Raw genomic sequence first — 22,186 nt, 5'->3', positions numbered from 1 at the left:
TGAAGAGTGTAACCATTAAGCTCTTGCTGTAAGATTCCCTGCAATAAAGGAATCTCACTGATTTGAGTGTCCAGTGTTGGACTGCCTGAGCATGTGTGCCAAAGAGATCGAGAAAACCTGTCAGCACATTCCTGGCCAAGCCAAAATGCTACTACCATGCTCCTAGAAGCTGCAATAAACTGTGTAAGCTGGGAGACCCAACCTGATTGAAAAGAAAAGAAGATATTGGAGTAGCTGTCTCCAAAGACACAGAGAACTGTGTAGCTGGCTGGCTGATGCTGTCAGTGATGTTACCGTTGCAAATTAAGACTGTTTTCCTGTTTCCGTTTACCTCATCGTGTCCTGCTTCGAATTTGGGATTTACAAAAACAAACTGTGAAGCTTTACTTTGAAGTCCTGCAAATCACCCCACCACCTCCCAAAGAAGATTGATGGCTGCCTGAAGAATGCAAGTATAATAAGGCGACCCCCATCACCCTGCAACTTCCTGAGTTTCGGCACTCTGTTTAAGTTTGTGTGCCAGGTTGAGGGAGAAGAAGAGAGGGGGGTGTCATGGTGTAAATCCCTGGCTAGTCTATCTAGTAATTGATAGCCCCCAGAGTCCCCCCCACCCACGCAAGCCTCAGTTTCCTTAGTCCTTGTTTAAGAAGTGTTTAAAAGGATAATTGTTGTTTCCTTGCTGTTAAGAGCCGTGCAGTTCAAAACTGCCCTGTAACCATAAGTTTACTGTTTCAAAGGGGAGGGGATCATACCCAATTAGCTCTCCTTTTCTCCTTGCAAAAGAGATGGTTTTTTGAACCTCCAGGGTATCTCCTGCACTAAATGACCTTTATTCCATTGTTAAAAAGATTGGTGATAATGAGCTACTAAATTACCCCGCTTGAGTTCCCTCCATGAAAAAGGAAAAGCCACAAGAAGAGAATCTAGACCAATGAAACATATGGAAGACTCAGATAAGGGGGGGAGGGGGAAAAGGGTGGGGAAGCACATGTAAAGGGAGTCTGTTGTAATCCTGCATTTAAAACAGAAGCAGAAAGCCCTGTTTTAAATGCAGGATTTTAGGCTGGTGTAGGGATGTTCACAAACCAAGTCTTGTGCTACAGAGGTACTGAATACACAATGTAACTGCAAGCACTTTTCATCTCTTCCTTAACCTTTTCCCATCCCTCCAGACACCTGAAGGCATTGTAGTCAGCCACAGCCAGCTGATTATCAACCCTGATTCGTATTTGATCCATCCGTACTCCTTACCTGAGACTGGCAGGTAATTTACCATGAATATTACAATGTAGCCAATCTCCAAAGAAACAGCAAAGATAGGAAAAGCTCGATGATGTGTACGGTATCCTCTGTTCTGCTGACATTTGTCCTGTTGAAGTAGGAGTACCTCAAGGTCCTACATACGTCAACATTATTGACTGATTAATCTCATTTGTAGTATCCCACCTTTCTTTCAAGGAGTTCAGTGCAGCACACATGAGGCTATTCCATTTTATCCTCACACCAATCTGTGAGGTAGGTTAGGTGGATGGACAGTGACTTTCCCATGGTCACTCAGAACTCGATGGCTTAATGGGGATTTGAATGGAGGAGGAGTCAGGGTTCAACCTCCTTGTATCCGGGTCTTAAGGCTTCAGGGTCAGGCTTTCTGTTCCATACTTAACTCTCTATTTTCCACTGATGAGCATCAAAAACATAGAGCGTCCCTGTCTTAGTATCCATAGCAATCCCAGCCATGCTATGAAGAGGTATTATTTCATGGTTGTTGTCATGATTTCAATATTCACGTTGATAATCCCTCTTATTCAGTTGCTTCCTGTCTCCTCTGCCTTGCCTCTTCCTTTGACTTTCTCCTTGGGCTGACTCTCCCACATGTTGCTTTGGGCCCTTGATCTTGTCTTCACTAAGAACTGCTCTGTGTCTGGCCTCTCTGCTGTGGAATTCCTCATCTTATGTCCTAAAGCACTGCGTGCAGTCCACCCTCCCTGTGTTCTACCTCCTGCTCCTTCCATGATTTCCAGCTCATTGATCCAGTGGCCTTCCCTGAAGTATTATCATCTCCTCTGCTGCTTCTGTCTGCTCTGGAGACTCTGCAGTTACCACCTCCAGTCCATCCCTGTCATCACATCTTGACATGGTTGCCCTGCTCTCCCAATGTACCATTTGCCCCTCTCATCCCAATCTTCCCTCACTGACTCCATTTTGTATCTTTACTAATGTGCTTATGCAGCTGAACACATCTGGAGCAGAATATATGAGTTGGATGACTTCATTTGCTATACATTCATGCTGTCCTCCTCTGCATCTGTCATCTACCTGGCTAAGCAGCACTACCTCTCTGATCCACACCGATTCTAGAGATCCTCAGCACCTCTTCTCTACCTTGGTTGTTGTGTAAAACCTGCCCAGTCGTCTCCCTGCTCCTTGCTCTCTGACCAAGATGTCTCCTCCTCCTTCACTGCTAAAACTGAAGCCATCCGCTCTGGCCTCTCTTCCTCTCTCTTCACCCTCCTCTACCACTCATCCCTCCTCCTACTCCTCTGTCTTACATAGGGGTGGGGGAACCTGTGGCCTTCCAGATGTTGTGGGACTACAGCATCACCCAGACCTTGGCTATGCCAGCCAGGGCTGATAGGAATTGGAGTCCCAACAAAACCTGAGGGACCACAAGTTCCCCACCCATGCTCTAACCTTTCCTCTTTCATTACATCTCACTTAGGATGGCCACTTACATAGCACCTAAAGAAAGGACAAAAGAAGGCAGAGATTTGTAAAAAATAAAATAAAATAATGCATATACTAATGCATTGATGCAAATGTAGAAATAATTACTATAATTTAAATAAAGGTGCAATCCATCTCATCTTGGTGGGGAAGGCTGAGTAGGTGACCTGTGTGCCTTCTCAATCTGCTGTCCAGGTGCTAAATGATGCTGGGCAACTTTAAGAACCCTGCTTTCCCTGCTTTCTTTCTTATATGTAACTGGATTTGGGGGGTGTCTCCACAAGTGATTTAGTGTGAGTTTGCTGAATTTGGTGGTCATTCAGGGCACATGACATCATGGCCATCCCACAGCCCAGAGTTTTGCACTGAAAAACCAGTTTTTCTGAGACTACCTTTAGTCTGATTATTTTCCTTAATTCAGCTTGTCTAAGCTTCTGTTGTGGTATGTACCAACCCTCCACATTTACTCTGGCATGATAGCCCTGCCCAGGGATGTGTCTTTCACCTGGCCATGACCTCACTGATCCCAGTCAGGGGGGTGTCTCCCCAATGTTTCCGCCATTTTGCAGCTGGCTGTCAGAGTTTTGAGCTACCTCATGGTATTTACTTCACCTTGCCTACCACTAAACTCTGGTGGCCATCCCTGCAAAGTATAGGTGTGCTCTGGGCAGCCTCTAACTTTTTTAAAAAAGTAAAGCATAAAAGTGCAAAGTTGAAATAGGGCATTAGCGCTGCATCATGAACCCGAAGTAAGTGCTCCAGGTTCACCAACCACAGCCACCTGTGGACTGTAAACTGTATTGATCTTGGACATTTCAAGTACTTATTGTGTCAGGGGATAAGGCTTACACTGCTAAAAATACCGAGGGGTGAGGAATACGTATACTCAGTGAGGTCGTGGTTCCTGAGGTAGTTGCTGGGGAACCCGCAATTGCGCATTTAAAAGATATCCCTATGGCACTATAGCACTATTGTGAAATCATGTATTTGAACAGGAGTAGCTATACCCCCTATGGCGCTATAGCTATATAGTGCTATAGCACTATCACGAAATAGCACATTTCAAGTGCAATAGGGATATCTTTTAATGCACAATGGCAGGTTCCACAGTAACTACCTCAGGAAAAAATCTTGGGGGGAATAGGGGATAGATTGGGAAGGCAGGCGCTAACACACACTAGCCAGAGAAGGCAGAAAGGGTGGAACAAGGCGAGAGTGGGAGGGAGTGAACAGGCTCTCTACGTGCTGACATGGATGAGACTCCACCCGGTAGCCACCCAAACAATTCATGGCAACTGCTATGTGACCTGCCCAGAGCCCCAGGCTAGCTTTGTGATAATCCAGGCTTTCAAGCCCCATGTGTCCCCAGATGGAGCAGATTCAACTCCAGTAAAAACCGCAGCAAAGTAGTGGAGAGTGAACTAAACCCATTGCCATGCAGATCCCTCCTTGGACTAGACACTCTTCAAATGGAGGACTTTCCTTTATAAAATAGGACACATGACCACCCTAACCTTGCTTGTTGAGTTGACTATCCTGCTGTTCTCATATAAACCCTCCATGTGCCTATGTCCTCCCATTTCCTGGTTACTATCTCCTCTGTTATTACCCAAACACTCTCCTCTGGATCCTTCTCTAATGAATCAAATTAAAACATGACATGCTCATCCCTATTCTCAAGAAACCATCCTTTGACCCATCTTCACTCTCCAGCTACTGACCCTTCTATCCTATGCCTCCAAATCCCGGAGTGTGCTGCTTACTTCTGCTGTCTTGACTCTCTCTTCCCAAGTCCAATTTCAGTGCCTTCCAATCTGGTTTCTGCCCCCTACGCTCCACTGTCCTCACATAAATCACTGATGACCTCCTCAATGAATAGGCTTCTATTCAGTCCTCATTCTTCTTGACCCTTCTGCTGCCTTTGATATAGTTAACCATGCACTCCCTGATTTGAGTCCTGTTTAATGCCCTGGCTGGGTCTCTTGTGCTTCTTAGCTGGTTGGTTTCCCTCTTACCTGTCTAATCACATTTCCCCTGTGTCAAATGCTGGATTTTAGCTTCTCAGGGCAGGGACCTATTCTCATCTCTTGTATCCTGTAGAGTGCGATTTATACTGATGGCACTGCATACATAAATAAACAAATAATAATAACCACGAGCTCATAAAGTAGATGCAATGAAACAACACTTCATTTTTCCTTTCTAGTTTGGGTACTTGGAAGATGGTGGCCAAGTATAAAGGTCTTCCAGAGGAGACCTTCACCACACAATTTGAAGTCAAGGAGTATGGTAAGAATGGCTAACCCTGCTCAGGATTACCCTGCCCAAACGCGGGTTTCATTCCCTGTTTAATCCCATGATTCTTTCCCAGAGAAGACTAATTTTTGTCCTACACTTTTTGTGACAATTTATCCTTTTATAGATATATTTTATGATCTGGGATTTTTGTATTTAGCTTTGATCCTGGATCAACAGGTAACATATCCTATGACATATTCCTGGACAAAGTATCACCAAGGAATCTGTATGTTTACAATAAAAAGAGTTTTTTAAAATAGAGGACTCTGAGATCTGGCATGTCTTTTCATCTTTTACATTAAAATCTTAAGCGGTTTTTACATTTTATAATATAAAGAGCATTAAATTCAAAAGGATGCAAAGTGGTTGCAAGCAAAACACAATTTAAAACATTCTAAGTTTAGTTCTAGGAGCATTGCCTTCATTTTAAATATTAAAGCATCTTACCCAGTGAAATTTCTGAGCTGGGAGCAAAATGGAGCAGAGAAGTCGATGAGGACTGGTGCCATTGTCTCCTGAGGACAGCTGTTGCATCCTGTGAGAACTGATGTTGGGTTCTGAAGTTCCTGTATTTTCCTCTCATATTTATCTGATTCCTTATCAGTGCTGCTTATATGATTCCCTTCCATAGAATGGAATTTCTTTAACAATTAGTTACTGTTTTTTTCCAAAGTTCTCAGCTATGATTTTGGGGAGTAATACATTTACTTCATTACTTGTCAGCTTTTCAGAGCTAGACCTCTTGAAAACAAGATAACATCTCCTTCTCTTCCGCAGATTTACTATTTTTAATTTTAAGTGTTTCTTAGTTTTGTTTATTTCTCACCCACAATATTTTATGTTCACATATTTGCGTCATAAGCTGAACATGTACAGTTGTCTAACAGTTATTCTTCCTTTATCCAGCTTTCTTTTTTATTATTTTTAATCAGTTTTTTTATTGTGAGTTTCAATAAAACAAAAACAAATGAACAGAATTAAAAAACACACACTGATATAGCTACATACTTTAAAGATCTCAGTTTCAATTATTACAACATTCTAAAAAAAGAAAAAATAAATTATACATAAACTGCAATAAAACAGATCAAATATCCATATATAGGGCCATTTGCAAGTGGTGGCGGTATACCACTCTTTCGAATGTTGCTAGTGTTGCTAAGTCTTCATTGCGTTATAGGTGGTGAGCTTTTATCCTTCCAGTATTGTGATATCAGTCTTTTGGCCATCAAAAGGGCACGAAAAATCCATTTACACTGACCATGTGTTAAATTCCAAGAAGCAGGTAAATAATTTAGGAGAACATGTACATCAGTAAGTATTAAAGAGTTTTCCAACACAAAGTTTATCTGTATGATAACTTCCTCCCAAAAGGAGACAACTATTGGGTATTTCCAAAACATATGATTAAAAAAAGCACTAACTGTATTACATTTCCAACAATTAGCTGAGTTAGACAAACCTTTATTAAAGAGACATTGTGGCATCCAATAGACGGGAAACAAGAGTTTTTGCTGAATAAGACATAACTGAAGATCCAGAGACAGATCAGATACTTACGCCGGAGATCCATTGATTAGGCAAAATAGAACAATCCAGTTCCCTGTTCCATTCCTGCTTAAGTCCCTGTGTATCATATTTATTCACTGATAATAAGTATTTATAAACATGAATTGTGGGTCGATGTACCTGATCACATTCAATAAGTGTTTCCAATAACAAAGGGAACTCCAATGCTATGAAAGCAGCAGGAACGAATCTAGATGCTGATAAATGTTGCAGTTGTAAGTATTGTCATTAAGCTATAGCAGGCAAATCAAATTTATCTCATAAAGCCAAAAATGGCAAAGACTTGTCATCAGCACTCAATAATTGATCCACAGTAAGATCATCTTATCCATCCAGGTCCACCACAACAACATGTTCTTTCCAGTTTTTAAATCTGGATTTTCCCTTACAGTCAATTTGGCATGGAAAATGGATCAAACTGTAATTGACATGAAATTATACGCCACATGTTTCTGACTGCTCCACCTTAATATGCTGAGAACCTGATGCCATCCATTTGGAGAGAGGCTCCAGACAGGAAGATTCCAAAACTGAGCAAGGTGGAAAATCAAATCTAAGTGGAAAAGACCAAAATTTAGTGCAGGTCAGCAGATAAGCCCAATGATGTGTAACAAGTTCTGGAAAGCCAAACCCACCTTCTTTAACTGGGATTTGCATCCTTTTCAAAGATATTCGTGGGGGAGAGCCCCCACCCCAAATTTGCAAAACAAAGCATTAAACTTTTGGAAAAATTTGCCAGGTGTAAGTAAAGGAATCCCATGTATAACATAAACAATTTGAGGTACAGTATTCATCTTAAGTGCATTAACCTTACTCCACAGACTCAGCTGTAATGATGCCCATCTATCTATGTCTCATGAAATATCATTAATCAACTTATTTAAATTTAGCTTAATCATTTGAGATATATCTCTAGGGATAAGTATTCGCCGTAGTTAATAAAATCTGGGTGCAATCAAAATGGCCAATTAGCTCATACACTAGAATATACCCTTTCTCCAATCGGCATCATTTCTGACTTTGACCAATTAATTGAATAGCCAGAAAGTTTAATCAGTTTAATCAAAGTTGGAACCGACAACTGGAGTTTCAAAATAACAAAAAATCATCAGCATAGAGGATAATTTTAAATTCTAAACCAGCATGCACAAAACCATGAATACTACTGTTTTGCCCAATAGCACAGGCCAGGGGTTCAAAACATAAACCGAATATCAGTGGAGAAAGTGGAAATCCTTGTCTGGTGCCCTGCCCAAGTAGAAAAAAAGCCAAAAGTAAACTTTGGTCATAACTCTAGCCCTTGGGGCCAAGTATAAAAATTTAACCCATTTCAAAAATTCTACAGGAAAGCCAAAATTAGTCAATGTAATAAAAATAAATGTCCAATGAATTTTGTGAAAAGCCTTTTCTGAATCCAAAGAAATGATGGTCAGTTCTTTTAGAATTTAAGGCGACCAAATTGACGACTAATCTAAGATGATCAGCCCCCATCTGTTTTTAATCAATCCCACCTGGTCACCTGGTCTGGTCTAACCAATAATGCAATAACTTGTTGCAATCTATCAGCCAAAATTGCTGTTAATATTTTAATATCTATGTTAATTAATTATATAGGTCTATAATTGGCACAGTAGGTATGGTCCTTGCCCGGCTTAGCAATCACAGTAATATAAGCATTGTTTAATGATGAAGAAAGGATACCTGATTCAAAAATATGATAGAGTTTGGAGCTAAAGGGTTGGAAAATGTTTTATACCACTCAATAGGAAATCTGTCTGGACCAGGTGATTTCCCAGTGTTCATATTCATAATTGCTTTCATAATTTCCTCCAAATGCAAGGGAGCCAAAAGAAGCTGTTGTTGTGAGGAATCTAAGCATGGAATATTAACATGAAAAAAGCACCCATATCCTGCGCTGATATTTCACTACCAGTACTATAAAGATAATATAAAACATGAAAATTTGTGACCCTGATGCTGGGAAAGACTGAAGGCAAAAGGAGAAGGGGACGGCAGAGGATGAGATGGCTAGATAGCATCACCAGTGCAATGAATATGAACTTGAGCACGCTCCAGGAGGGAGCGCAGGACAGGAAGGCCTGGCGTGCTATGGTCCATGGGGTCATGAAGAGTCGGACACGACTGAACGACTGAACAACAACAATCTATAGGAGAGGTTTATATTGTGTCACTCTCATCTAGGGATGTGAGAAACCATCCCAGCTCGGGTTCTCCGGGCACCCGCGGAAGCATGGCCCCTCCTCGCCTCCCCTGGACCTGCGCTCAGGCTGGCCATGAGCCTGGCAAGTTGCCTGGCCTCACTGCGATCCTGTCCAGTGAGCAGCCACCATTTTCCCGCCTTTGTTGTCTTCGCAACAAGGAAGTTTAAAAAAATGCTCATATTTAAATATGCGCAGTTTCAGGCCAGGGAAGCGTAATATGTGCAATACCTCTAATATTGTGCACATTCAGCTTTCCTGGCCCCAAACTTCCAGGAACTGGACTGATCGTGGTGGGTCCAGGAGGGTTCGAGTGGGGGGCAAGCGAGGACAGCGTCTCAGCGGGTGCAGTCCAGGGGTCATGGGGGGGGGGTGATGGACTCCCAGACCCAGTTGGGCACCCACAACATCCCTATTCTCATCTTTGATAGCCAAAATAAAAGTTCAGTGCTTTTGCTGTTTAAGGCGATGTGCAAGGATCTAACTTGGATGTTCACCATTTTTGCAATATGCCTGTTGTAAACAGGTCAGGGCAAATTCCTCCTGCTGTGAAAGAATATTGTTTATCTCATACTTAGCATCCTGCAACTCCTGATAAAGTTGTATAGTAGGGGAAATGGCAAATGTGAGAGCCAGTGTGGTGTAGTGGCTAGAGTGCTGGACTGGGAGTCGGGAGATCTGGGTTCTAGTCCCCACTCGGCCATGGAAGCTCACTGGGTGACTTTGGGCCAGTCACAGACTCTCAGCCCAACCTACCTCACAGGGTTGTTGTTGTGAGGATAAAATGGAGAGGAGGAGGATCATGTACACTGCCTTGAGTTCCTTGGAGGAAAAAAGGCAGGATATAAATGCAATAAATAAATAAATAAATAAATAAATAAGAGATTACAACTTCTTATCTAAAGATATCTGTTGAAATTTTTAAAATGTTTGTTTGTAAGAATCATAAGCAATAATTCGGCCCAGTATAAAAGCTTTGCTGGCCTCCCACTCAGTGGCGCATGAACCAGCTGTGCCATCAATTCAGCTAACATCTGAATTTTAAACTCCTCATTATTAACAGAAACATTAAGGCGCCAAAGACTGGGGACCTGGGGTGTCTGAAAATTGCAGCCCTAAACATACTAGGGCCTAGTTTGACACTACCAATGTGTAAATCTTACAATCTATTATTTGACTTAGCAAAGATGAAGAGATCAAAAAATAATCTAACGTAAAGCAATTATGATGAGGTGGTGAAATAAAGGTATACTTTCTATCAGCAGGATGTACTATTCTCCAGGCATCAAATAAACCAAATTGAACCATATAAGCTTGGAGTGCCAGTCTCACAGTCATTTGGCTCTTAGGAGGAGGTGTGCTCCTATCCAACCAAGGGTCTAAGACCTCATTAAAATCCCCACACACAATCAAATAATCATAAGCAATATCAACCAGTTTACTAAAACATTCATGAAACTTAATCAGAGAGTCATTATTAGGCCTGTAAACATTAATCATAGCAATTATTTTATCCATATATTTCCCAACCAGAATCAAGAAATGATTCTCAGGATCAAGAATCACCCATGCAACTGAAGTGGAAAGTTGTGTATGAATTAAAATTGCAACCCCTTTACACTGTGTTGAGGTATCTGTTACATAAGCCTCACCAACCCAGTCCTTTCTCAACAATGTTCATCCACAGGCATCAAATGGGTTTCTTGTAAAAAAAGGCATATCAAGACTAAACTCTTTTAACTTCGAAAGCACTCTTTTCTGATTATTCACATTTTGCAACCCCTTCACGCTCCGTGAAGTCACATTAAGCATTGAAAAAGAAAAAAACAAGTTATTTGCCCCTCCACACAAACACATCTTACCAGATTTACAAAGAATACCTAGATGTAAGTAACATAACAAATACATCCTTAATATAATATATTTAGGTCTAACTATTCCAAAAAAGTTTCAGAGTAGCATTTGTTATATTGAAACTGAGAAAACCATTGAAATTACACAAAAGTATAAAGAAAACTGAAAAAATAAAATAAAAATAAAATAACCCAGTTTGTGTCCAAGTCTCCCATCGAACCCCAAAAAGAAAAGTGCCAAAAAACCCCAAACAAAACAAAACGAAAATACTTAACAAAAACAAAATGATAATAATCAAAACCCAAATAACTTTTTGCTTCCGTTTGAGATGGCACGCAACCCCACACCTGGCTCTTCTCCCACATGTTAAATGCATGCACAAATCAAGAAAACAAACAAGCAAACTTAACAAGCGAAAGAAAACCCCCCAGATAAAAACAGATGGGTATTTTAAGTAATGTTTTTGTCTGCTTATAGAACTAAATTTAATGTAATAATTACATATAACCTATATTTAGTAAAATGTAAGTAAATACTATATGTATGTATGTATGTATGTATATATATGAAAGAGAAGTGAGAGGAAGGTGTGGAAGGATTTTTTAAAAAAAGGAGCGGAACCAACAGGTTGGAATTTAGATGGCCTGGATCTTTTATCAGCAGAGCCAGTGTAAAAAATGCAAACACTGGCGAACTACCGAAGACTGGCTGAAGGCCAGATCAGCTTCTAGGTGGCTGCGGAAGAAGTGGGAAGATCCTTGGTTTTAATTTTAATACCAGTGAGAAATGATTCCACCACATCAGCACTTTGAAACTTCTTCATCTGGCCCTCAAAAAATACACAAAATATGGCTGGAAATGAGTTTCCTTTGCCAGGCTTCTCAGATTGGTAAATTGTCTTCTTCTGTCAGAAATGTCTTTGGTGTAATTGGAATAGAGCGTGATTTTATCATTAGCTGGCCCCACTGAAGTTTACCTCTCTCCCTAGCTATGTGCAGCAGGTATTCTTTAGTGGAGGCCCGTAGAAGCAGAACAATAACTGGACCCACTCTGGATCCTTGTGTAGAACCAGGAACACGATAAGCATGCTCAATATCAAGTGGAAAATCTGGAGGCAGTGCCAGTAACTCACACAGAAATCCAGTTCCCCACTTACTGGGGAGCCGCCATTGTGAGCGCATGCAGGTCCTGTGGTGGGAAAGGAAGGGCGCTGGCGAGAGCCTGTGCGACAGCAGCGGCAGCGCCTCCCCTCGGCATGAGCACCAAGCCAATCAAAAAGCTGGTTGTCTCCACTGGTGGGAACAGAGGTAGGCAGTTCCCTCTCTCAGCCGTCTGAGGCTCATAAAAGAGCGACGACTCGTGTGTTTGCTGGCACCTTTGCTGTTGCCGGCTTCCCCACCCACCCACACCCAGTAATAGTAGATCTTGCAATGGACAGAAGTCAGTCGCCAGGAATGGGGCTGGGAAGGAATTTTACCTGTCTTCTAATTGGCAAGAAAGGGAGGGACAGGGTTTTCGCCTTCCTCATTGCAAGAGTAGTCCATGTGAAAATAAGTTGAACTATTTGAGTGCTCTCTTGGTAGAATTGTATTGTTTATGTCACAACTTTGTGGGGCGTGATAGGCATTGGGCTGGATCAATTTGGAAGAGAGAGCGGGATTGGGCTCCCCGCTTCCCTGCGGTGGGATCCCCTTAAGGGATCTGGTTGGGTGTGGCACCAAGACCAGGCCAGCACCATGGCTGCAAGCGTGCCACATCTACGTAAATATTTACGTAGGCTAAAATCTACGTAAATATTTACGTAGGCTAAAATGGCAAATCAAAAAGGGATGCAAATAGCGCCCGCTACGCTATTTGCATTCCCCTTTATTTTCGCCATCATAGTCTACGTAAATATTTACGTAGATTAAGACGGTCAAAAATAAGGAACGCAAATGGCGGCGGTCGTAGCCGCCATTTGCGTACGCGGTTTTTTTTTTTTAAACCCAACCCAGCCATGATAGGCTACGTAAATTGTTACGTAGCCTATCACGTCTTTTTTTTTAACCCAGCCATGATAGGCTACGTAAATCTTTACATAGCCTATCATGTCGTTTTTTTAATATTTTTTACAAGAGACTGCAAATGGCGGCGGCGGCAGCTGGTCAGAAGACCAGCCGCTGCCACTGCAGCCACTGCCACCCGGAAGATCCGCCCCAGGTAAGTCTCGTCTCAGGGGGGATCCGCGGGGGGGCAGGGGGGACAGGCCGTTCCGCCACGGAGTTCGGGGGGCCGAATGCACTGGCATTCGGCCTCACCGAGATCCGTGGCGGAATTCTCTGACATCCCTAGAGGGAATATCGGGCAGCAGGTGGGCTGCCTGATGGGGGATCCATGCCCTATGCCTCCGCCAATCCTATTCAAATCAATAAAGTTGTGGCCAATTTAATAACCCATTTAACTTGGTATCTGTGGTTTGTTCCTTTCATCTGCTGCCTGGACACAATTAGACGCTGCGCCGCACAAACATATCCATAAACTCTGCTAGGCGAACCTGTGCAGGCTGATCCTGAATCCCAAGAATACATAGATTAGATCTCCCAGTGAAGCTTCTAGTTGAGAGACCCGAGCAGATAATACACTGCGGGAGGCTTGCGTTGCAGTTTCATGAGCAGTAATCCAGTCTTCAAGTGAATCAGCTTTTGACTTCCATCTTTTGAAGACAAACGTCAGTGAAGTCTACGGACCACTGAAGAGTATTGATGGAATCCTGAATTGGCTGTAGTTGGCCCAGCTCCTTGGACTAGAGAGATAATCGTGAAGAAATATTTTTTATCAAAACAAGCAGGTCTTCGCCTTCAGATATGACTTTAGAAACATTTGCAGGGGGGCAGTGGTGGTGCAGGTGGCATTCCCAAACTTCTCTTCCCTTTTGGTGAATCCATGGTCCTGCATGCCTCCAAAGCACAACAAGCAGATATAGATGTATAAAACAAAAAACTAAACAAGGTTAATAGCAAATACCTAGATAACATGACGGTCTCAAGGGAGTTTTTTTTAAGTTGAAAATTGGGAGAGATGCAGCCAAGATCTGATTACAACACCATCTCTGACCAGAAGCCTTTTCCCGGCTTTCTTGCTTGATGCACTCGTTATGTCTTTCTTGAGTTCAGCTGGGAAAATTTCATCATTCCCATAGCAGGCTCCTAGGTCAGGGAAAGGTTTGGTCAAAAGTCACAGCATGTCAGCACAAATGCTTTAGAATGCCTCTGTTAGAATCAAACTGATTCAAACTTCATATACTAATACATTTTAATATACCATTTGTTTCTCTATGAAAATTATAACCTTATCTCCTCTTTTATTTTATCTCCAGTGTTGCCAAGCTTTGAAGTCATACTGGAGCCATCAGAGAAGGTTTATTATATTGATGGTGAGAGGGATTTCACAGTGTCTGTCACAGCAAGGTATGTGTATGCAACTGTGGAACAGTGAGGGAAAATGAATTCAAATTGTCTTAAAATATTCAGAACAATGTGATTTACAGCCTGGTCCCAAACATCCTTGTGACTTCAATAGGACTTATTTCCTAGTAGCATGGGTGTCCACAGGAATTTTTCTGGGGGTGGAGGATGGGGGCAAAACTGCACAGCAGTTTGTGGTTGTAATTCACGCGCACAGCACTTATCTCTTTACACACCTGTGCACTTTCCTTGTGTATGCTGTTTGTTGCTTAGCATGACATTCCACGACATTTAGAAGCCTACACAGAGTAGCAGAAGATCCTGGGGACTGAACAGCCCTAATGCAGAAAACTGTTCTATTCAAGAAGCATCATGAACTCTAGCAAAACTTTATTTGGAGTGAAGGATAAAAACACACACTTAGGAGCAATGACAAACACACAAACATAGTACAGCTGTTTTAAGAATATCATATCAGATATTTTTCTGGCATCCCGGCCCTTATCATAACATTGGTTGAATCTACACATAGAAGTTATACCGTTATCATACCGTTATCATAACTATTGGTGCCCATTGGTGTCATGTGTACCAAGAGTTATGATAATGGTATGATAACGATATAACTGTTATGTGTAGATTCAGCTGTTGACAATTTCACATGACTTGTCCTCGAATGATTTCCTTCATCTTGGAAACATTGACGAACACTCTCTAGAACAGACTTCCCCAACCTGGTGCCCTCCAGATGTTTTGGAGTGCAACACCAGCATTCCGGACCATTGGCCATGCTGGCTGGGACTGATTGGAGTTGAGGTCCGAAACATCTGAAGGGCACCAGGTTGGGAAAGCAGCTTTAGAGGCTAGCAATGGAGTCTGTGGGGAGTGTATTTAGCAGTGGAAGGAGAAATTAGTATGTTTGATCAGGTTTTAGGTTTCTAGAGGAGCCTGAACTACTCATTTTACTTTTCACATTGTTATCAGCCATTTTTTACATCAGCTAACAATCCAACTTTTGAATGGCTTGAATTCTAAACTACAGCAGTATTTTTTTGGAATTGCATATTTTTCCTTGAACTGTACATTTTGTGTGTGGTTGCCCATTTTTTAAAAAAGCCCTGATCGCATCAGAGAACAGGTCCACCATTTCTGGTAGATCTAGTGACTGAGCAGCGATAAGGCCTGGGTACCAGGTCTACCAAGACAGGTAGACCTCTGAAAGATCTGTACTAGGTCTACTCCTCTGTTGTTTCTCAGTGGGTGGGTAGACCTTTTCTCAGACAAAGCCCAAATGACAGAGTGCTCTGATGTCAGAGGTGCCCAGTTATACCTGCTGGGCTCTTGCTGTCAGGGCAGGGAAAACAGCAGAGGCCTTTTTGCCTCTCCATCCTCCTTGACACCATTTTTCATTAGACAGGCGTCAGGGCCTAACTCTCCCTGCCTACCTGGGGTAAGGACAGCAGCTGAGAGGCTGCTGAAAATCCAGTGGATCTATGGCCTTCCCCACCCACTGGCATGCCCCTGACACTCCCATTTTTCCCTTGCCTAGGTCAGAGTTCTGACTTCAAGAGAGAGAGTCACTGCAGCGTGTTTCATGGCAGCTGGGGGGGGGGATCCTCAGTCATATCTCCTTCTCCAAGGCAGAGCTCTGTTTCCAGCCTCAGAGGGGGAGATCTACTGCATCCATATGGCCCCTAGGATGTTGTCTAAGGGCCACAGGATTGCTCCCTAAATAAGTTTAAAACATGAAATCCTGCAAACGCCCAGAGTATCTCTGTTTTTAATCAGGGTAACCTGCCCCCACTTTCTCTCTCATAGGAGGGAATACCTCTTCTAAAATGATGCCTGCTATAAAACATGTGTGCATTATCTAAAAACAAGTATACTTCTTTTTTCAATATTATTTTTACCTACATGCAATCCTACGCAAATTTAACTGATAAATTAATTGAAACTCATGTGATTAACTGATTACGGTTATTTGATTAATTCAAATGGACATCTTTAGAATTGTGACTATTTCATTTAAAAGATCTGGGAAAGGTGTTTCTTTTTCCAGGTAACAGAATACAGCTTTAGTCACAAATATCCTAACATTTTGCATATATTAAATAAACACGATGCATTACATGGGTTCAGTATGATCTGAGTTATGAGGTCATTATCACACAGAAACAGGACCTATAAAAACCAGTTTGATTCCTAACCTACAGCCTTGGTTGTCCTGCTTCAACAACACAGCTGCCATTTGAGCTGAGAGCATTCTATGAAACATAGAAATCCTGTTTTGCAGGAAATTGATGGGTACTCTGAAGGTTATTCACCCTTTCTTGACTGGAGTAAGTAGCCCATCTGTTCTCTTGTCATTCTTCGACCCAGTTTTCTGATGGTCTGTTTTTCCCTCTTATGCTTATTTTGCTAATTGGCTCTCTCAAGACACCTTTATTTTTCTTGAAAATACTTTATTGATTCTTGTTAACCAAGAAAACCTTACAATCATTAACCTTAGGCCTCAATCTCATTTGCCCTTCCAGGTTCCTCTACGGGAAGAAACTAGATGGTGTGGCCTTTGTCCTCTTTGGAGTAAAACTGGATAATGAGAAAACGGGTATCCCAGATTCACTCCAAAGAATTCTGGTATGATGGCCCACGCGTACTACCTTTGCCTACATGTATGTGAGCGTACCACCTGAATTTCCTCTGCTACTCTAAAAAGGAGTAGACAATCTTTTAAGGCTGTGGACACATTTGGCAATTTGAGAAACTGTTCTGGGTACCACCTCAAAAGAGCTGCCATTGGAGACATGGTAAAGAGTGTACAGTGCCCAAAAGAGTGCAAAGCAGAGGTGGGGTTTTGAGCCCCAACTCACTAAACAGGTCCTTTGAACCCAGTTTTCAGCACCAACAGAAACCTATTTCTCAGCTGCCAGTAAGAAAATGTGTTAATTAAAAAAAATTAGTGGGAGGGGTAGGGTACCTTGGTGGTCACCAAGAAAGGTGTCTGAAGGCACATTGGTGCCCATGGGTGCCATGTTGCCTACCCCTTCTCTGGGCCCTGTATGGGTGGGATAACAAAACCATTCTTTTTCTTATCTTTTCAGATTATTCATGGGGCCGGGAAAGCAGTCTTATCAAGAGCCATGCTACAGACCCGATTTCACAACCTCAGCGCGCTCATTGGTCACTCTCTCTATGTCTCGGTAACAGTGATGACAGAATTCGGTGAGCAATGGTTTTAACTGCAGATGAAAGAGCAACTGTTTCATTGGAATAGGTGGAATATGAATTATGTGGCGCAGTTCAATGTCAGTTTTGGAATTTTCATTTCCTTCTGATTTGGATTCTTGGCCTGTTAGAAAATGTGGGAAGTAACCAAATCAGTCAATCAACCAAATCAATCAATCAATCATACAGTATTTATATACTGCCTTTTTGCCAATCCATTCAAAGTGGTTTGCACTATACAATAATTGTTTCCAATCTAATAGACACAATACAGGAGAAAAAAGGTATGAGGGGTGGCAGAAGAATGGCAAAAGGGCATACTGGAAGGGACCTGATTAGTGTACACTTGTCCATTAATTTGAAATAACTCCAGATTTACCCTTGTGCTGCTTAGAACACAATTTCATAGAATTGAAAGGGGCCATTTAGGCCCTTGAGTCCAACCCCCTGCTCAGTGCAGGAATCCAATGTAAAGCATCCCTGACAGATGGCTGGCTGTCCAGTCTCTACTTGAATACCTCCAGTGATGGAGAGCCCACCACCTCCCTAGGCAGCTGGTTCCATTGTCTGACTGCTATGACCCTTAGGAAGGTTTTCCTGATGTTCAACCAAAATCTGCCTTCCTGTAACTTAAGTCTGTTATTTTGTGTCAGATAGTCTCAGATGATAGAGAACAGATTGCAGAACTCTTCTGAGAGACAATCCTTTAGGTGCTTGAAAAGTGCTATCATCATATCCCCCCTCAGTCTTCTCTGCTCAAGGCTAGACATACCCAGTTTCTTCAATCTTTCCTTGTAGGAATTTGTTTTTAGTTTCCTGAATATCTTTGTAGCCCTTCTCTGAAATGGTTCAAGTTTATCTGGAACAAGTTTATTTTTAACAAGAAGTGTGGTATCCAGAACTGGACATAGTATTTGAGGTGTGGTATGACCTGTGCAGAGTAGAGGGGAACTATCACTTCCCATGATTTTGAAACTATACTTCTCTTGATGCCACCTAAAATTGCATTTGCCTTTTCTGCAGCAACATCACATTGCTGACTCGTATTCAGCTTGTGATAGGCTGTAACTCCGAAATCCTTTTCCTTCCAAGGTCCCATGGCTGCACAGGCTTCCCTGAATGTGCACGTTAATTGCATTCACAGAGTTAACATCACATCTAGTCTGGCCTTTGTGTGTCTGTAGTGCAGCCTTCCCCAACCTTGTGCCCTCCAGATGTTCTGGACTTCAATTCCCATCAGCCCCAGCTAGCATGGCCAGTGGTTATGAATGCTGGGAGTTGTCCAAAAGATCTGGAAGCAAGGATGAAAAAATGTGTACTTGAGCAAGCTTGGGAATGTCTGAGAGGGAGAAGAAAGTACCAGCATAACCCCCAACATAATGGGCACTATATCATTGTTGGTAAATATGTCATTTTATTCTACAATATTCTAATGCAGAAACAATTAATTTTTTAAAGTGAAAAACTTGAGTCACCTCCTGGGGGAAAACATTGATAAATGGCTATAGGAATCAGCACAATGAATTTGGGGTTCTTTTTACTTGTTCTGTAACTTTTTTGCGATTACATTTTCAAAACTTTATCTGCAGCTATGTTGAAGACTAAAAACATCCTTCTTAAAAAGATGTCTGAAATTCACAGGGTTCCAAGTAGAACCTGTAGAACACACACCAGTTTTTCCAATTCAGTGACCTCATATTGCTCTCACTTATTGCTTCTGGAGTTGTCACTCCACAGGACTATTCATCATGAGCCAAGCCTTCCTTAAAACTATAGGCATGATCCAAAGCTCCACATAACTCCAGTTAACTTATCTGCCCCTCCAAGGGCTGACCTGTTTTTGTTTTTTTTAGTTTGTCAGGGAATGCTCTATCTGCACATAATGCTGAAGCCCAAGTGCCCAGAATAAAAAAAAATGGGGGGGGGGGATATCTGTACATGCATGCCTCAGGACTCCATGGGCCCAACAGGTTTGGCTGCACATTAGACCATGTCTCAATACAACCATATAATGTGCAGGGATTCCATGGCCTGACCGATGCCCAGGGATTCTTCACTAACTAAACTGATATAAAATATTCCCTGATGATAGTAAGCTTGAAAAAACAGAACTGCTGGATCTGGAGCAAATTAAACTGCCTGGCTTTACCCATCCCCGACCCCCGGTTTTCGTTCTTTCTTACCCACAGCCCCTTTTTTCTTTCTTCAGGCAGCAACATGGTGGTGACTCAGCAAACTGACATCAGGATTGTGACAACTCCCTACGAGATCCACTTCACAAAGACCTCCAAGTACTTCAAGCCAGGGATGCCCTATGAACTGATGGTAATATTCATCACTTCTCCTCTCATGGCCCAGCCTGCTTGTACTGTCTTAAATCTACTCATAAATAGCCGTAGAAACTGTAGTTACATGGAGTGGGGAAAGTGGTTTAGATTCAGTAGAGACTGAGAATTCTATTCTCATTAATCTCTTTTTGTCTCAGGTGTATGTCACCAACCCAGATGGCTCCCCAGCTCCCCATGTCCCTGTGGTAGCAGAACTTCTAGATATTACAGGGAGGGATACTGCAACTACTCAAAGTGACGGGACTGCCAAAATCATCTTGAACATCCCTGAAGATACTCAAGAGTTAAGAATCACCGTGAGTTGCCCTGAGATTGTGCCAAGTTCTATTTTCCTGTAGCAGAAGAGGAGATCCTCCTATGGGTTGCTCCTCCCATTTGCTCCAATTGGCAAGACATGTAACCAAGCAGAATTGCCCTCTTATACAGGAGAGCAAAACTTGTCTTTACAGTTTCATTCCTGCCATAGCTCCAAGTAGGCTGCTGGAGACGTTGCTCATGCCTCCAGCCTCTTTTTTCTATCAGAACTGCACTTCTTTTCTTACCTCCTATCTTTTCTCCTCAGTTTCTAACTAGCATTGACTGTACTTGAACTTCAGTTACCAATAAATTGTTTTCTAGGTTTCTTCTTACCACTTGCACTCTGTATACTCTTGTGTCCTTTGCATGCTGTTCAGCCACAGTTACACTACAGGCTGCCATTTACAAGCTATTTAGGGTGCTTTTATGCAGGAGAGTTAAATTGGCTTGCGCTTAACTCGGTCCACAATGTGATGCTTTGTTCTGAAGCTTCAGTCAACCATGCATAAAGGCCAAACCACATTTTTTTATCCAGAGGTGCTGGTAAAGGGTCCACAATCCTTGTCAATGTATGCACTGATGCAAAGTGCAGACATTCATTGATGTCAAGCACTGAAGCAGGCCACATCACAGAGGAATGTAGTAGCTCTTAACGGTCTCATGATATGTATCTTGTTTTCAACACCAGTGTGGAGCTTCTGCTCATCTCTTTTTGCTGAAGTTAAAAGGATTCATTATTGCTTCAAGATTCAGGGCTTCTCCACACGGAGCTTTTATCCTTCTATTGAGATTGGTTACTCACGGAAGTTTGCAGGTCCTTTAGATGATGGCATCAACTTCCAGGGCTTCTCCTGCACTAAATTACCTTTATTCAATTTTTTAAAAGATCGGAGATAATGAGCTATCAAATTACAGCGCTTGAGTTCCCTCTGAAAAGAGGAAAACCCGCAATAAAGAGGAGCTAGATCACAGTGCCATCTAGTGGCTCTATACTGAAACATATGGAAGACTCAGATAAGGGGGAAAAGGAGGGGGAAAAGGGGAGGGGAGGAAGCGCATGTAAAGGGAGTCTGTCGTGATCCTGCATTTAAAACAGAAGCAGGAAGCCCCTTTTTAAATGTGGGATTTTAGGCTGGTGTACAGATGCTCTCAGTTAACACTTCTCACTCTCCCTAGGTAAAAACCAACCATGAGATACTCCCAGATGAACGGCAGGCCAGTGAGACAATAGTGGTTACAGCCTACGAAACCCAGGGAGGATCTGGAAACTATCTTCATATAGAGAGAATGACAGCTGCACAGGTCAAAGCTGGAGACAAATTACATATTCGTTTCATCATAAACAACCAGGATGTACAGACCCAGTATTTCACCTACATAGTAAGTAGTGGGAACCTAGAAGGATGGAAATCCAAGGTCCAAGTCTGCATTCACTTTTAATGTTCACATTATTTGGAAGGAGGACTGGTAGCTGACAATCACTTATAATTGAAAAACACATGATTGTGGAAGGAAACCATGCCATATGCGAAACCTCAGCCTCAGAGAGAGAAAAAGAGATGGAGAAAGTGTGTGTGTGTGTGTGAGATAGAGAGAGAGAGAGAGAGAGAGAGAGAGAGAGAGAGAGAGAGAATGTATAATATAGTGGCAATACATTACACTGACTGGAGGTATGGGTAACATTAGCCTGGCGGTTCTTTCTTGGGCATCCTTTAATTTCCCAAATTAAAAAGAGACAGGCAAATCTCAAAAGGTGCTGATGGAAAAGTGTGTTATTTTTGTGAAAGCAGTCCACTTTGCAGTTGTTAACCTGGGTGTCTTTTGATCTGGAAGCAGTGCTGCCCTATCTACATTTTTCTGCTTGAGGGCTCCTTCCCTCCTGAAACGCCCTCACCTGTCAGTGTCCTAGGCCCCTGTTTACCTCAGAAAATAGCATAGGTGGGAAGGCAGCAGCTTGCAGGGGAAGGGTTAACAGCTCCATCCTCCACTTCAGATTGCCTCCTCCTGAGGGGGCTTCACAACAGAGAAGGAGCCATTGGGCCATGTACTAAGGGACCAGTGAACTTCTGCCATTGATTCATTAGGTAGCCGTAGGCAAGCTACTGTTCTCTCAGCCTCAGCTCTCCATCTGCAATAAAGGGTGTTGTTCTAGCATGCTCTACCTACATGTCTGGGGAAGTTCTGTAGCCGGGGCACCACCTCAGGTTTC

The 22,186-nt window shown here is 42.4% G+C and overlaps 1 protein-coding gene across 1 annotated transcript in view; it reads left to right on the top strand.

The window, feature by feature from the left end:
- Nucleotides 1-22,186, top strand: part of LOC146353174 (A.superbus venom factor 1-like) — a 197,941-nt gene that overhangs the window by 39,584 nt on the left and 136,171 nt on the right. Inside the window, exons 5-12 of the mRNA XM_084835880.1 lie at nucleotides 1,173-1,264; nucleotides 4,931-5,013; nucleotides 14,020-14,110; nucleotides 16,642-16,744; nucleotides 17,209-17,329; nucleotides 19,542-19,657; nucleotides 19,818-19,976; nucleotides 21,154-21,357. Of these exons, the coding sequence (XP_084692006.1) occupies nucleotides 1,173-1,264; nucleotides 4,931-5,013; nucleotides 14,020-14,110; nucleotides 16,642-16,744; nucleotides 17,209-17,329; nucleotides 19,542-19,657; nucleotides 19,818-19,976; nucleotides 21,154-21,357 (969 nt within the window). The remainder of the gene's footprint in view (nucleotides 1-1,172; nucleotides 1,265-4,930; nucleotides 5,014-14,019; nucleotides 14,111-16,641; nucleotides 16,745-17,208; nucleotides 17,330-19,541; nucleotides 19,658-19,817; nucleotides 19,977-21,153; nucleotides 21,358-22,186) is intronic.

Source organism: Heloderma suspectum, chromosome 2 (genome assembly GCF_057233095.1).
Source record: "Heloderma suspectum isolate Gila_16-S chromosome 2, 16-S_ref, whole genome shotgun sequence".
In the NCBI taxonomy this organism is placed as follows: Eukaryota; Metazoa; Chordata; class Lepidosauria; order Squamata; family Helodermatidae; genus Heloderma; species Heloderma suspectum.
The sequence above is the reverse complement of the archived record's forward strand: the minus strand, read 5'-3'. Positions and strand labels throughout refer to the sequence as shown.